Here is a 17,232-nt window from a genome sequence, read left to right as displayed (position 1 = left end):
ACATTGGACGGGATTCTCTAAAATCGCGGCTAAGTTTGCCGCCTGCGTAAACATCGGAGTGTTTCACGCCGGCGACAACGGGCCTCCTGGCCCAGCGATTCCGTGGCCCACAGGGGGCCAGCATGGCATCGGAGTGCTGCACGCAGCACCGGCGCCGATACATGGCCCCTGCACTGCCCGCTGTGTGGCTCCGCCATGTTGCGCGGGCCCGGCACGGAAGAAGGTAGGCCCCCCCCTGGATCGCGTGCTCGCCGATCGGTGGCCCCCGATCACGGGCCTGGCCATCGTGGGGGCCCCCCTGTGTCTGATCCTCCTGCCCCCCCCCCCCCCCCCCACCTGGACGGCCACCGCGGCCGCGGGTCCAAGCTTCCGCCGGGTGGAAAACCACGCCGGCGGGAACTCGGCCGGTCGACCGCGGAGAATTACTGTGGGGGCCTCTTTCAACAGCCCTCAACCGCGCACGGGTGGTGGCGATACTCTGATCGCCGGAGAATCGCGTCCCGGCGTTAGACCAGCGTCGCGGGCTGTCTCGGCGTCAACTCTGAATCTCCGAGCTGGCGCGGGCTCGGAGAATCCCGGCTATTATACTTTCCAGCTGCACGGTGGCACAGTGATTAGTACTGCTGCCTCACAGCTCCAGGGTCCCAGATTCAAATCCGGCCTCTGGTTACTGACTGTGTGGGAATTTGCACTTTCTCCCCATGTCTGCATGGGTTTCCTCCAGGTGCTCTGGTTTCCTCCCACTGCCCAAAGAAGTGCAGGTTAGGTGGATTGGCCATGCTAAATTGACCATAGTGTCCAAAAAGGTTAGATGGGGTTATTGGGTTACGGGGATAAGGAGGAGGTGGGGACTTAAGTAGGGTGCACTTTCTCAGGGCCGTGCAGACTCGATGGACCAAATAGCCTCCTTCTGCACTGGAAATTCTATGAATTCTATGCTAAAGAGTCCTCTACTGATAAACCTTCCTGAGCAACTGGGCAGAACTGAATAGCATGGTAGCACAGTGGGTAGCATTGTTGCTTCACAGCTCCAGGGTCCCAGGTTCGATTCCCGGCTTGGGTCACTGTCTGTGTGGAGTCTGCACGTTCTCCCCGTGTCTGCGTGGGTTTTCTCCGGGTGCTCCGGTTTCCTCCCACATGTCCTGAAAGAAGTGCTGTTACGTAAGTCGGACATTTTGAATTCTCCCTCGAACAGGCGCCGGAATGTGGCGACTAGGGGCTTTTCACAGTAACTTCATTGCACTGTTAATGTAAGCCTACTTGTGACAATAAAGAGTGTTATTATTATTAATAATCTTCATAATAATGCAAATTGCTGAGGTCTGTAATATATGCATTGTTTTTGGCCAATACAAGATAAGAACTAATTTAATTAGATATTTTAATATACAATCTTTAATCCAATGTCCTCAGCATTCTAAATATGGTGGCAAACAGACAGTTGCCTGATGAGAATAGTTTGAGTTTCTATATTGCTCACCAAAATTGGAATTGATATTAGAAACTTTGCAGAGGATAAAAGTTGAAAATAAACTGGGTTGCAATCTTTTGTAAAGCAAATAAATTCAACTTACAGGACACATTACTGTTATGGTATTTTGAAGAGCAACAACTCCCAAGGTTTATTATTCAGACCCGTTGACCAGAATTTTCCGTCCACTCCTGCCGGCATGATTCTCCGTTCCCGCTGCAGTCTTGCTGAGCGCCTAATTCTCCGTTCTCGCTGGCTGCAGTGGGGGAGGCGGAGGGTTGCATTCGGATCGGGGAATCCCAACCAACATAAACAGTTGGGGTTGAGATGAAGTCGTAGATCAGAAGTATCAAATATCTATTAAAATGTGAAGAATGAATACTAAAAACAAATGAAATTGCCTATAACGTAATATTTAAAGCATCTGAAGGAAAATGAGAACACTGGAGGCAATAATTCACAGAGAGGAACAAGATGTAGAAGTCATAGCTGACGAATGGCAATTGCAGGTTCTAACATAGATTATCATAGAATTTACAGTGCAGAAGGAGGCCACCCGGCCCATCGAGTCTGCACCGGCTCTTGGAAAGAGCACCCTACCCAAGGTCAACACCTCCACCCTATCCCCACAACCCAGCAACCCCACCCAACACTAAGGGCAATTTTGGACACTAAGGGCAATTTATCATGGCCAATCCACCTAACCTGCTAATCTTTGGACTGTGGGAGGAAACCGGAGCAGCCGGAGGAAACCCACGCACACACGGGGAGGACGTGCAGACGCCGCACAGACAGTGACCCAAGCCGGAATCGAACCTGGGACCCTGGAGCTGTGAAGCAATTGTGCTATCCACAATGCTACCGTGCTATTTAGAAAGAATAGGGGAGGAAGAAGGTTTGGTGGGGTTGAATGTATTATTTGGAAATAACAAATGGCTGCAAGAGAAAAGACCATAAACGGCATCAAGATAGAAACTTGAGATTGAGATAATGGATAAAGAAGGAATTGGTCATGTGTACTTCAGACCACTTAATAATGGATGTGAAGTGGAATGAAAACTATGTCGGTAAATCTATGGAAATAGAAAAGACATAGAATAATTTTTTTCTTGCGTTCACCAGGGCAAAGCTGAAAGGTTTTGGAGACACGACTCGCTTCATTAATATTCAAATTTTATACTACCAAGCAGCTGTTAGAATAATAGTCATTGGAGATTCCAATTTTCTCGAAATAAACTGGCAAGAAGAAGAAAACAGTGAAAGATCTAGGGCGGGATTTTCCGACCCCCCGCCGGGTCGGAGAATTGCCGGGGGCTGGCGTGAATCCCGCCCCCGCTGGTTGCCGAATTCTCCGGCACCAGATATTCGGCGGGGGTGGGAATCGCGGCGCGCCGGTTGGCGGGCCCCTCCCGGCGATTCGCCGGCCCGCGATGGGCCGAAGTCCCGCTACTGGAATGCCTGTCCCGCCGGCGAGAATCAAACCACCTCTCTTACCTGCAGGACAAGACGGCGCGGGCGGGGTCCTGGGGCGGGGCGATCTGGCCCCGGGGGGTGCCCCCACGGTGGCCTGGCCCGCGATCGGGGCCCACCGATCCGCGGGCGGGCCTGTGCCGTGGGGGCACTCTTTTCCTTCCGCCTTCGCCATGGTCTCCACTATGGCAGAGGCGGAAGAGACCCCCTCCACTGCGCATGCGCGGGGATACCGTGAGCGGCCGCTGACGCTCCCGCGCAGGCGCCGCACGGCAAAGTCATTTCCCGCCAGCTGGCGGGGCACCAAAGGCCTTTCCTGCCAGCCGGCGGGGCGGAAATCAGTCCGGCGCGGGCCTAGCCCCTCAAGGTGAGGGCTCGGCCCCTCAAGATGCGGAGGATTCCGCACCTTTGGGGCGGCGCGATGCCGGACTGATTTGCGCCGTTTTTGGCGTCGGTCGGCGGACATCGTGCCGATTGCAGAGAATCCCACCCCTAATGAGGGTAGAGGTGCAAAGCGATTGGAGTTATAAATACACAAATCATTATAAATAGCATCGCAAGTCAACAAAGCCATAAGACGTGCGAGCAAAGAACTGGAGTTCATCTCTTAAGGAATAAAATTCAAAACCAGAGCAGTTATGTTAAACTTATTTAGAGGATGTATTAGAAAGGCTGATTGTACTTAAAAGTTGACAAGTCATCAGGACCACATGGGATGCATTCAAGGATACTGAGGGAGGTTAGGGCAGAAATTGGGGATATACTGGCCTTAATCTTCCAATCTTCCTTAAATGCGCGGGTGGTACCAGAGGATTAAAAAATTGCAAATGTTGCACCTTTATTCAAAAAATGGGGGATAAGGATATGTCCAACAACTATAGCACAGCTGGTTTAACATCGGTGGTTCGAAGACTTTTAGAAGTGATTACTCAGGACAGAATTACAAAGTCACTTGGACAAATGTGGATTCATTAAGGAAAACCAGCACAGATTTGTTGAAAGTAAATGGTTTTTAGCTAACCTGATTGAGTTTTTTGATGAGGTAACAGGGTGATCAGGGTAATGCGATTGATGTGATGTGGAGGGCATTTTGATAAAGTGCCACAGAATAGGCTTGCCAGCACAGCTGAGGCCCATGCAATGAAAGAGACAGTGGCAGCATGGATAGAACGTTGGCTGAGTGAGAGGAAACAAAGCAGTGGTGAACAGTAGTCTTTTCAGGCAAGATGAAAGCATATAACAAGCTCCCTCAGGATCAGTACGAGGGCCCTCTTTTTCTTAATCAAAATAATGACATGGGTGTACAGGGCACAATTTCAAAATTTGTAGATGGCACACAACTTGGAGAACATTTTCACTGTGAGGTAGATAGTGATAGCTTTCAAATGGACCTGGCTGGTGGAATGGGCAGATGAAATTTAAAATGCAGGAAATTGTGAAATATGTTTTGCAGGAAGAATGAAGGGAGGACATATAAAATAAAGGGCAAAATTCTAAAGGGGCTGCAGGCACAATGGGACCTGTGGGAAATGTACACAAATCATTGAAGGTGGCTAGCAAGTTGAGATAGTGGGTAATAAGACATGTGGGATCCTGAGCGTGTTAAGTAGAGTACAAAATTATGATGAACATTTATAAGAAACTGGTTTGGTCTGAGCTCAACAGAATTGTATCCAATTCTTGACATCACTCGAAGAAGAATGTGATGGGTTTGGAGATTATGCAGAAAAGATTAATAAGAATTGTTGCAGAGATGAGGGATTTCAGTTAGGTGAATAGATTATAGAAGCTGGGGGTGTCCTCAAGAAAAAGAGGTTGAGAGGAGATTTGATAGAGGTGTTCAGAATCGTGACGAGCTGAAGCAGAGTAGTTGAGAGAAACTGTCCATTGGCTGAAGGGTCGAGACTAGAGCATATCGATTTAAGGTGATTGGCTAGCTGAGTTACTTTTGTAGAGAATTGACAAAGACATGATGGATGCATGTTGAATGGCCTCCTGTGTGGTAATTTAATTCAGTGATCTTTGTATACTTGTGCATCATAAACATCCTTAGATAGTACAGAACTGTCTCAATATATTGGAAAGTCACAATAATATCATTTGATATAAACGTTAAATTATGTTTCGTGTAGGGCAGCACTGTAGTGCAGTGGTTAGCATTGATGCCTCACGGTTCGATCCCAGCTCTGTGTCACTGTCCGTGTAGAGTTTGCACATTCTCCCCGTGTTTGCGTGGGTTTCGCCCCTACAACCCAAGGATGTGCAGGGTAAGTGGATTGGCCACATTAAATTGCCCCTTAATTGGAATAAATGAATTGGGTACTCTGATTTCCTTTTTTAAATTATGGTTACTATTTCCCAGCTATTTTAGACTTAATTTCTTTATCAAGCATCATAGCTAGCTAGCATAAATGTGTTGTCCGGAGCCAAGTTAGCTTGCTGTCAGCAGAAAAATTATCTGTTAATTTATTTTTATCACCTGTTTCTTCCCTTTTGTATTTTGTTAACCCTCAGACACTGAAATTCAACTCAGGCAAGACATGGTGTTTTGCCAAAGTTTAGTGGCCACAGTTTGTGCTTTCTCAGAACAGCTATTGGCTGCATTGCATCAAATGTATGATACCAACAGCGAATATGAAATCGAGACACAGGAAGCCAGTAGAAAATGGTTGGAGCAAATTGCCAATGTAGGAATCCTCTTTAACTTCCAGTCACTGCTCTCACCTAACCTGGTAAGATGCTGCAATTTGCAGAGTTTATTGCTAAGTTATGTTAGTAATCTAATTGATGTATTTGATTTAAGATGTAACAAGTTTAGATACAGCACCTTGTAGTATCCACGCCAAGAGAATAAGCAGGAAATGGCAAGTAGGATGCAAAGGATACTCTTTTTTTCCTATACACAAATCTCCTCTCCCTGAAGGGTCACCCTCCCCGACCTGCAACCAGGTTGGATTTTTTATACTGTGAGGGCTCCCCTAGTTAAATGGGAAGCCCAGCCACATTACTGGGGAAGTCCATATTCTATGGAGGCCACGGGAAACGAATGGTACACACCCTGTGGCCTCCATTCGGATTATAACATACCTACAGTTTCAAAACTGCAACTGTGGTATCAGGACATATACATGTACCCTGCATACAATGTAATTGAATGCAATGTTAAATTCAAAATTAAACAAAATCTCATAGACTATGTAGTTCTCAAGTTATACTCTGGATGGTGTAGCTGGCAAGAGGAAGAATAAGGATGTCACCTGTGTTAGCAAAAATGTATAAGCATGAGCTCCTTCCTTTCTTAAATAGAGCAGTTACATTTGTGGTGTTCCAATCTGCTGTGACCTTTCCAGAATTGAGGGAATTTTGGAAGATTACCATCAATGCTTTCACTGTCTCTGCAGCACTTCTTTTAGGTTGAAGGCTTTTGGTTCCAGAGAATTTGTCAGCCTATAGTCCCATTAGTTTAGTGCTATTTCTCTCAGTACTTTTTCTCATAGTGATTATTTAAGTTCCTCCCTCATTTATACTCTTGATTTCCTGCTATTCGTAGGTTGTTTTTATGTCTTCTATTGTGAAGGCAGATACAAAGGGCTGAATTTTCGCCAAGCTGAGATGTCTTGGCAGCCCTTTAAAAATGATAGCTGGGAGCTGATTAGGTCAATTTCACAATATTTATTTACACAGGATAAAGAGGTTTCAAGTGTTTTCCGTTTCTGTTATTGATACTTTAATAGATCTGGATGATTGACATTTCTATTGGGCTGTCATAAAAAGGAGTTTTTTTAAAGAAACTGGAACGTTTGGCTGAAAGTCATTTTTTGCGCATGCTACTGTCACTATTGGCTTCATTACTTCTATACATTGTGAATGGGCATGAGGGTATGTGGGGCCATAGGGATAGTTTGTAGGCAAATAACTTGACATGGGAAATGAGGGACCATGGGGTGGTTGGGGTGCATGAGGTGGCATGGATGAGCATGGGGAGTGTGAGGCAAGGTGAGGACTGGAGGACCTTTTTGTGTTTACTTTAACTGGGATAAATTCATACAGCACCAAGACAGGTCTTTTAAACTGCGTGCTTCCGCACCCGGGAGGTCCCGTGGCTGCCTCTGAATGGTTTCCCAAAACATCTGGCCAGACTACAGCCCGTATTTGCCTCTCCATCCCCCAAAATTAAAATCTCATCCTGAAGGGTACTTTCTCCCTGGGTGGGCAAGGTGAGCCTGGAATATTCTCAACTCCTGCTACCCATCTCAAATATGAAAATCCAGCCAAACATACTCGTTCAAAGTCTCAGTTTCCTTGTTTCCCATTATTAATTCTTCAGCCTCATCCTCTGAGGGACAAGTGTTTACTGAAGCTACTGGGCGGGATTCTCTGATCCCGCCCGGGTCGGAGAATCGCCAAGGGGGGGTGCACATGCGCGGACCCGCGCCGCTCGTGCTGGGGCCCGTATTGGCAGCTGGAGTTGCGTGAAGCGCTCCAGTGCTGTGCTGGCCCCCTGTGGGTTGGTGGATCGCTGCTCCTAGTGGCCAGTTAACGCCGTCGTAAAACGCTCTGGCGTTTACGACGACGTCAACACTTAGCCCCATTATCGGAGAATCCCACCCACTGCCTTCTGTTGTATATACACGTAGAAGCTTTTACGGTCTGTTTTTATATTTCTTGCTAGTTTATTCTCTTCCCCAAATTTCCCCTTCTATTATTTATTTCGTCATTCTTTGCTCGTTTCTAGTTCCTCATCTCTTTGTGGAGATTTATGAACTATCTCAAATGGCTGCCATTGCTTATCGACCATCTTGCACTTTAACCTATTTTCCCAGTCCACTGTAGTCAACTCTGCCTTCATACCTTTCTAATTGTCTTTATTTAATCTTAAGATGCTAGTTTCAGATCCAACCCTGTCAGCAGAGTTCCTGGTGGCGTTTGGTGGTTATAATGGGAAATCCCATTGACAAGTGACAGGAAGATAGAATCCCGCCACCAACAAATGGCGCACTCTCGAGAAACACGCGGCTGGGGAACCGGAGAATCCCAACCCAAGTTCTTCTGCTAGAATAGAATCACTCCTCGTCTGTGCTGAAACCAGGAATGGTGCCAAGGAGTGAATCACTCTCCCTTGTCATGCTAATTTATGCATGGTGGGTAGCTCCTGGGTTTCTGTTCTGAATACCAGTATTGGCAGCTATTTTGAGCAGGCGGGGTGATACACTGAGGTCTGGCAGCTACCCCCCCCCCCCAACGCAAATCTCTGCTGGCAAGTAGAGGCATCCCCCACCACCATCCCCCACCATGGGAATGTCTGGGTCAACAGCGCACACCAGCGCACATCCATGAGGGTGACCCGACCTCCTCCCCATCAGAGACCCCCGCATCAGAGCCTCGTCAGACCCCCATATCGGAGACCCCCCCGCATCCGAGACCCCCCCTGCATCAGAGACCCCTCCCACATCAGAGACCCCCCCCCGCATCGGAGACCCCTCCCACATCAGAGACCCCCCCACATCAGAGACCCCTCCCGCATCAGTGACCCCTCCTGCATCAGTGACCCCTCCCGCATCAGCAACCCCTCTCACATCAGAGACTCCTCCCATATCAGAGACCCTTCCCCTATCAGACACTCTTCCCCCCCATCAGTCACTCCTGCCTGAAATCTGAAGAGTAATCCAGGCAGAAACAGTGAAAAATCATTGCTTTTTGCTTACCTGTCCCTTACAGCTGCTGCCTCAGTCAAAAGTGCAGAACGTAGCAGCTGTTACTTCATAGAAAGCCAAACCATATTGCAAGGCTTTAAACCCCTTCAGATCCTTTGATCTGCGAGTGTTCTATTCACATTCATAGAGAAATAGCTTTTGATAGGCTGTAATAGAGAGAGTAAGAGCTTCCAGATAGCCAGATGTGTCCAGATTGTTTATTTTCATCTCCCTTCATGCTTGAAAGCATCTCAAGTACTCTGCTGTGACCCTGACCACAATGTATGTGACTGACAGATCCTGATCAGATCAAAAGCAGTTAAATACTTTCCGCTGAGAAAAAGAGGAAGTGAAAGCACTTATCGCCTAGATGATTATAAAATACCACATTTTTAAAAGTTCTTTTAAACTTTTTTCTTAATCATTGAAGATTAAAAGTGAAGGATATTAAGTAATTTTAACTTGCTGGTTAGCTGTGTGCGAATATCCGATGTACATGACTACTCACCCTGCTATCACTGCACACCGAGACATCCCCTGGACTTGGCGCCAGATTGAAACTGCTGTCTGTAATAGGAATAACTATTCAGTAGAGATTGTAAATTAAAGCACAGACAAGGTTGGAATATGATAGTTAGAGAACGAGCTTTCAATGTGGTGTCTTTATGTGTCAGTTTCAAACCGAGTTTTATATGATGAATACTAATTGTGGCCTGGAGTCCTAAGTAGAAAATGCTTGAACCACAGGGATTTCTCCCATTTCAAAATGGAATTGTGATTAGTATTTCATCGAAGCATTTAGCAGTCTACAGGAAGTTCCTGAATGGCACTGATTGACAAAAAACTGCATGCAGAATCCGAATCACATGGAGCAGACATAGTGAAGTCCACGTGACAGAATTTTAAAATGGATCCATGCTGGCTTTCTTCTTTAGTGATGGGCTTTATTCTTCCCATGCTATGAATAAATTATTTTCAAAAAATAGAACTATCCAGTTAGAAATATTGGCATGCAGAAAGCCATGTGAGAAACAAGTGTAGTGGTCTGAACATCTGTACATACATCTGCACATACACCAGGGACTACAGACAGATGTAACAGCCACAGCATCACTTGAGGCAGCATCAGAGACGGGTATAAAGGGTCCAGCCCAAGGGAGGAGCCGCCTTTTTCAGAAGCACAGGGCTAGTGAGCAGCAGCACACAGAGACAGCTCAGCATGGGCAGTTTACCTTAGCTTCACTGGCCATACCTCTGGACTGTATTATATACAGTTTTAGAGAATAACATAGCAAGGACATTCCACCATCCCATCTGCTTATGTGGTGATGTCTGTGCAGAAAGACCATTGACACTTATTTGTATTTAGGATATGTACTCATTCGCACCTTTAATACTGGTGGTGAAAGAAAATCAATTAATCTTCAATACCGGTTTTGTTTAAGGATTTCCTTTTGCATCACGCAGACAATTTATGAAATGTTGTTTTATCCTTTGATGAATTTGATCTTTCATGACTTAAATTTATCATTAAAAAATGGGTTTGTTGAGGGGAGGATATTCAAGAATGCGGGTCAATTGATTCCATACTTTTCAAGTACAAGACTTTTTTGTTGGTACCGTAATACATCCCAGATTGTAGATTTCACATATGCTCCATCTAGAGTTCTGATGGTAACACATACAATTAGAACCATGATACTTGCATTGCATTATCAGGATCAGGATTTTAAAAATCTCTGCAAATAAAGGTTTTTGTCGACTTGAACATATCGATATAGAAATTAATTTATCAACGTGAACTGAGTCCCTGAAGGACACACTCATGCAGGTGAATGGAGTAGGTTGAAGGTGCACCTGATATTGGGCCTCAGGTCTTATTTAAATGATACCAGCAAGCTTGTTCGGTGAGCTGAAACAGTTTGTTAACAAAGTTATTGCAGAATATGCCCACTGCATCACCAGCAGCAGCCTCAGGGTAGTACTTCTTCGGGTTAGGAAAGGGGGTTTTGAGAGGATAGTCAACAGTGGTGTGCCGAAATGTTAGGGTTGTCAATATTCATGCGCCTCACAGCACCACGGGCGGGATTCTCTAATCCTGAGGCTAAGTGTTGACGCCGTTGTAAACGCCGTCGCGTTTCTCGATAGCGTCAACATAACCTCAGGAGCAGCGATTCGGACCCCTACAGGGGACCAGCACGGCACTGGAGCGACCCACGCTGCTCCAGCTGCTGATCCCCGGCATCAGATGGGCGCCGCGGGTCCGCGCATGCACAGTGGGACCGGTGCTAATGCGCATTGTCCGGGCAGCAGAGAATCGGCGCATGCGCAGTGGCTCCCTTCTCCGCGCCGGCCCGGACGCAACATGGCGTGGGGCTACAGGGTCCGGCCACAGCGGACCCCCTCCCCCAGGGTTGGACCCCCCTCGGCTCCCCACCAGGCCGCCCCCGGATGGATCCACGCCGCGATCCCGCCAGGTAAGAGCAGGTGTGAATGGCGCCAGAGGACTCAGCTTTCTTTGCGCGGCCGCTTGGCCATCCCGGGCGGAGAATCGCCAGGGGCTCTGCATAGAGAGCGGCCCCCGACCGGTATCACGGCGGCGCCAGTGGCGCCGATTCTCTGCTGCCCGGACAATCGGTGGACCGGCGGCATGGCGCGATTCCCGCCCGTCCCAGCAATTCTCAGGCCTGGTCCCGGGGTGAGAGAACCCCGCCCCACATTCAGATATGTATTTAATAAATACCTTTGTTGGTGGCCTGCAGTGTTTCCTTTGAGGCTATATGTCATCTTCAATTTTGCATAGGGGTTCTCAAACACTTTCTGTTGTTTTATTTGAACATGGCTAAGGGAGTGCAGGCAGGTTGCAGACTTCTGGCTCATAATAAGTATGATGCTTTCCATTGCATTTTGAGACAATTATATGAAAAAATTAACATTCTCTTCATCTTTAAAATGACTCCTTTGCTTGTTACTGCTGCTGACATTTTTTTAAATGGTAAATTGTTGTTACATGCTAGCATGTAATTTAAACTTCTGAATTTGGGTGGAATCTTCTCTTCTGGTCTAAATCTGGTTGTAGGCAGGAAAGTTTGTGTCATTCCTACTGGGTGAAGGGGTGACTGAACATACGACAGCTTCCGCTGTTCAGTTCAGTAATTATGCATTTTGAAGAAGCTTGGTCAATCTTGTGACAAGGTAGGCAGGAAGTCACGAGCCCTGCTGTTACCTCATGGGGTCATAGGTCCTGGTGCAGCATTTAAATGGCACCTGGACAGTTATTCACTCAATGCAGGCCAGGAGCTCTGCATTCCTCCTTCAGAATCGTTGTGGCCACAGCTCATACTGGAGAAGCTGGCATATGTGAGGAACCATATCCCGGGGCATACAAGGGCACCGTGGGCATTGCCTTTTGCACATTTCTAGATAAGGAAAGCGCCTGTGGAATACCCATGGTTGCACCAGTACTTGCTGTTGTAATGGACCCTGTTCATCAGCATCTTGACCCTCTTGATGCTCTGTTGCCTCTTGCCGCTCAGGCCTTTGCTCCTCCTGACCCTGTGCCAACCTGATAGACACTCCGACTCGATTGAGAACAATGTGCATTAAACCTCCCTCTGACACTATTCCACTTGCCTCTGCAACCCTTGAGACTCTATACAGAAAGTGCCTTGGCAGCATAGCATGGTAGCATAGTGGTTAGCATAGTTGCTTCACAGCTCCAGGGTCCCAGGTTCGATTCCCGGCTTGGGACACTGTCTGTGCGGAGTCTGCACGTTCTCCCCGTGTGTGCGTGGGTTTCCTCTGGGTATTCCGTTTTCCTCCCGCAGTCCAAAGATGTGTAGGTTAGGTGGATTGGCCATGATAAATTGCTCTTAGTGTTCAAAAAGGTTGGGTGGGGTTACTGGGTTACAGGGATAGAGTGGAGGTGTGGGCTTGGGTAGGGTGCTCTTTCCAAGGGCCGGTGCAGACTCAATGGGCTGAATGGCCTCCTTCTGCACTGTAAATTCTATGATTCTATGATAGCAAGACTAACCACGTGACCTCCTGTCAATGAGGATCATTCACCCGGAAGGATGGAGGCTAGTAGTCGCGGGTTGACTGTCATCCACTAGCTGTGCACTTTGGAGGCATCCACCTCCCTCCCTCCCTTCAGCTCTGAAGATAGCACATGGCCCTTGTTGAGATCTCAGTGTTATGAGATATATGAGTAAGAAACAAACTGCTACCATGTGGGTTTCACTACAGAGAGGAGAGCATTGTTGATATCCAGTTGCCTAATAATTATTTAGGTGTCCCTTTAGTCAGCCACTTGTACTCACCTTGAGCTCCACTCACCCAGAAAACCCTCTTCCCCTTTGTGGGATCTCACTGACTAACTGCGTGGTAAAGGTCAGATGTGAAAAATGTTTTTTGTTACATTCCAGACTTGCTCCTCCACCTTCTGTCACTCAGCAACTTTCGCCATCACCCCACTCAATCTCACCATTCCTCCCCACTTTACCATGGACCCTATCCTGATCCACCTTCCCTCCCCTCAGTGTTGGTATCCATTACTGTCCCCAAGCTCATCCTGACCCTTTCCCCTCACGTTATCCAAGGCACCTGTATAGTCTCCTTTCATGACCACCCCACATGAAACCTTCACCGAACAAACTCTCACCCTGCACCAGCCACCCTACTGAATCCCCCTACCCCCCCAAACCAGACTGTGACTGTTCCCTCCCATCACCAGTCCCTTGAGTTCATCTAACAGCTCGTCTTTCGGGACTTGCGGAAGGGAACCGGAGCACCCGGAGGAAACCCACACAGACACGGGGAGAATGTGCAGACTCCGCACAGACAGTGACCCAAGCTGGGTATCGAACCCAGGTCCCTGGCACTGTGAAGCAACAGTGCCAATCACTGTGCTACCGTGCCACGCTGACCTTGCTTGTGATGTCACCAATTCTAAAGGCCTTTACGATCCCTGACAAGCCACTAAGGGATAGGAGAAATGTGCTCTGGTCCCCTTGCCTGGATCTTATTGCTGCTGGAACCTTGGGACTATCAAAGTGTCATGGGCACATCTTCTGCATGGTGCTACTGAGATGATATCTTTTTGTAAACATATTCCAAAGTACAAAAACATTAATAAGTCGGAGAACCTTCTCCACATCTCATGTTTACAGTTTGTAAAAATAATCCCCCCTTTTCAACTATGTCACACACTCCTTATAGTACTCCGCCGGGTAACTGCCGGCGCCGGGGTCTTCCCCAACTTCATCCCTCTTATGCTTTCCATCACCTCTCTCAACCCTAATGGCTCCTCCAGTGCCTGCCTGCTTTCCTCATCCAGCCGTGTGAATTCCAGCCCACCCGGAAAACGCTCTCATATGCCCTTCCTCACCCCTGGATCGGCCCTATACAATTTCTCATAGTACTCCCTGAACGCCTTTTATCTTTCCCGGCTCCAACACTACCTCCCCCTTCCCTGTCCGTACTCGCAGAATTTCCCTGGCTGAGGCCTGCCTCCGCAGCTAATGGGCTAACATGTGGCTCACCTTCTCTCCATATTCATACTGCAACCTCCCCGTCCTCTGTAGCTGCCCAACCGCCCTTCCCATCGTCAGCCTGTCGAATTATCCCTGTAACTTATTTTCGGTAATCCTTCCGTGGTGCGGGCCCTCGAATAATCCCTGTCAACCTCGACTATCTCATCCAGTAATCGGCCATACTCCTCTCTCCTCCTCCTATCTTCGTGCGCCTTGAATGAGATAATCTCCACCTGAACCACCACCTTCAATGCCTCCCAGACTGTGGTCGCCAATGCCTCCCAGAATGTGATCGGCGATACCTCCCCATTTTGGTTCAGCTCCATGTAGTCCTTAATCACCGACCACACCTTATCGCAGAACCCCCTGTCCGCTAAAAGCCCCGAGTCTGACTTCCATCCCAGCCTCTGTTCCTGCCTCGAACTAAGTCGACTTGCAGCCAGTGCAGTGCATGGTCAGAAACTACGATTCCCGCATGCTCTGCCCCACCACCCCCACCAACATCTCTCGTCTCAACCACAAAAAAATCTATTCTGGAGTATACTTGAAACTTGTGCGAGAAGAAGGAGTGCTCCCTTTACCCCGGGTTCTTAAACCTCCACGGGTCCATCATACCCATCCTTTCCATAAACCCTCCCAGCTCCTTCGCCATTTGCAGCTTTCCCATTGACCTGGGGCTCGATCTGTCCAACCTTGGCTCCAGATGACAATTCAAGGCCCCTCCCATAATCAACTGGTGCGTATCCAGGTCTGGAATTGCTCCCAACAGCCCCCTCACAAACCCCAAGTCATCCCAATTCGGTGCATATGCATTCACAAGCACTACCGGCATCCCCTTCAACACCCCTCTCACCATCACCTATCTCTCCCCCCCGGATCCCGCACTTCTTTGGCACTTACAAACCCCGTCTTTGTACTCAACAGGATGGCCACCCCTTGCGACATTGAATCGAACCCCGAGTGAAATACCTGACCCACCCATCCCTTTCTCAATCTAACCTGATCCTTCACTCGGAGATGCATCTCCTGCAGAAAGACCACCCCCATCTTCAAACTCCTCAAGTGCAAAGACCCAAGACCTCTTTACTGGCCCGGTCAGCCCCCGTATGTTCCATGTTACGAACCTTACCAGAGGCTTGCGCGTCCATTCCCTTCTACTGTCCACCATCCTCGCCTACCAATTCTGTCCCCTTTAATTTCACCCTAAACCGGGCCCATCCAAGATGGCCCACTTCTCCATCCATGACCATGCTTCTCCTCCAACACGACCAAGTCATAACCCCCCCCCCCAGCCAACCACCACGGCCAACGTGGCAGCTCCTGCCCAAAGGCTCCTCCTATATCCACTTCCACCCCTCACCCCACCCTTTCCTCCTTGGTATGTGCAGATGGCTCCCTGTGGACCTCCCCCTCCCCTGCCCAAATAAAGGCACATCCAAAGCCACAGGTCACCTTCTCCAAAAAATAATCACAGGCAGCACGGGAGGGGGGGGGGGGAGGAGTCGCAGTTGCCTCTTCACAAACTTGCCGTTAACTAATAAATAATCGCAACAATAAAATCACCCCCCCCCCCCCCCCCCCCCCCATTGCCGAGAAGAAGAAAAAAAACACCATCCGGCTCCCATACTACCCTCATCTACCAAACTCCGTTGTTCCAACTCCTCCGTTCCCCCATCAACGTTCATTCTCCTCCAGTTTATGATCTCTAATGAATTCATTGGCTTCCTCTGGGGTATTGAAATAGTATTCCTGGCCTTCAAATGTTTCACCGGGTACAGTACCCCAAACTTGCCCTCGATAAAGAGCCGCCTTGGCCCTATTGAACCTCGCATGCCTTCTCGCCAGCTCTGCTCCAATGTCCTGATAGATTTGGACATTGTTCCCCTCCCATTCACAGTTCCGCTTTTCCCTGGCCCACTGCAGATAGTCTCCTTCTCCACAAACTTGTGGAGCCTCACAGTCACCGCCTGCAGTGCTCCCCCACTCTTGGCTTCTGCCTTAGAGACCTGTGTGCTCTATCCACCTCTGGGGCCTTGTCCAACACCCCCTCCACCACCAGCCCCGCCAGCACCCTTGAAACATGTTTCGTAGCACTCGTGCCTTCCACACCTTCAGGCAAGCCGACGATACGCAGGTTCTGCCTTCCAGATCTATTCTCATGCTTCTCTATTTTTCCCCTTAGCAACTTACAAAGGTCCCCCAGGAGCCCACCTCATCCTCCAATGCCACCACCCGATCACCGTGGTCAGACCTCACCCTCTCCATCTCCCATATCTGCGACCCCTGTGCCTCCAAGCACTTCTTGACTTTCTCCATTGAGCCTTTCAGGGGTGCTACCGCTCCTTCGATGGCCTTCGATTGGTCTTCCTGCATCTCCTTTCGTTGCTGGTGAAACACCTCTCTGATGAATGCCATCAACTGCTCCATCTGGGGTTTTCCAGAATGCAACAACCCTTCCCCTTCCTCCACCTTTCCAATTGTTGCTGCACCATAGTCTCCTCCAGTTCCTCGGCCAGATCTTTAACCTTCTTGTGCCAGGTCTGATAACCAGCAGACATGCCACTCCTGGGGGGATCTTCCCTTCCATACCTTCAGCTACATATTCCCATCAAAATTCCCCTGTTTTCGGGTAAAAAGAGTTCAAATCAATGCCTTCGTGCCAGAGCTGCCCTGTGTGCAATCATTCACTCCATGGCCGCCACCCGAAGTCCCTGTGATGACATCTTCACGTAGCTGCTGACTACCATTGCCCTTCTAAGTTCTTGCCCTTCTAAATTCTGCTTGACAGAGAAAATTTCTGCCTCCTCCATGTTTCCCCTTTGAAGTGCCAGGTTGTGCAGAGTGCAGCAGGCCACGATGATGAAGAACACCCTCTCTGGAGAGTACTTCGGAGCCCACCTCAACGTTCCAAACATCAAGAAGTACATCTTCAGGATGCCAATGGTTTGCTCAATGAGGGAACTTGTCACAGAGTGCACCATGTTACATCTCTTCTCTGTGGCACTTTGAGGATGATACACTTGTGTCATGAACCATCTCTTCAGTGGGTACCCCTGATCAACCAGCA

General features: G+C 48.5%; 1 protein-coding gene and 1 long non-coding RNA gene across 3 annotated transcripts in view; one reads left to right on the top strand and one right to left on the bottom strand.

Annotated features, from left to right (window-relative positions):
• prex2 (phosphatidylinositol-3,4,5-trisphosphate-dependent Rac exchange factor 2) overlaps window positions 1-17,232 on the top strand; it is an 825,781-nt gene that overhangs the window by 670,622 nt on the left and 137,927 nt on the right. For both annotated transcript variants that reach the window (XM_072467618.1, XM_072467617.1), the window contains one exon: window positions 5,456-5,673. In XM_072467618.1, the coding sequence (XP_072323719.1) occupies window positions 5,456-5,673 (218 nt within the window). The remainder of the gene's footprint in view (window positions 1-5,455; window positions 5,674-17,232) is intronic.
• LOC140385448 (uncharacterized) lies at window positions 1,395-11,555 on the bottom strand. Its single transcript, XR_011933363.1, has 3 exons — window positions 11,378-11,555; window positions 9,143-9,201; window positions 1,395-1,828 (listed from the first exon to the last, which is right to left on the bottom strand). It is a non-coding gene; the product is annotated as an uncharacterized lncRNA (long non-coding RNA).

The sequence above is a fragment of the Scyliorhinus torazame genome, chromosome 11 (genome assembly GCF_047496885.1).
Source record: "Scyliorhinus torazame isolate Kashiwa2021f chromosome 11, sScyTor2.1, whole genome shotgun sequence".
Classification (NCBI taxonomy): Eukaryota; Metazoa; Chordata; class Chondrichthyes; order Carcharhiniformes; family Scyliorhinidae; genus Scyliorhinus; species Scyliorhinus torazame.
Note: the sequence above shows the minus strand (reverse complement) of the source record. Positions and strands in the feature narration are given on the sequence as shown.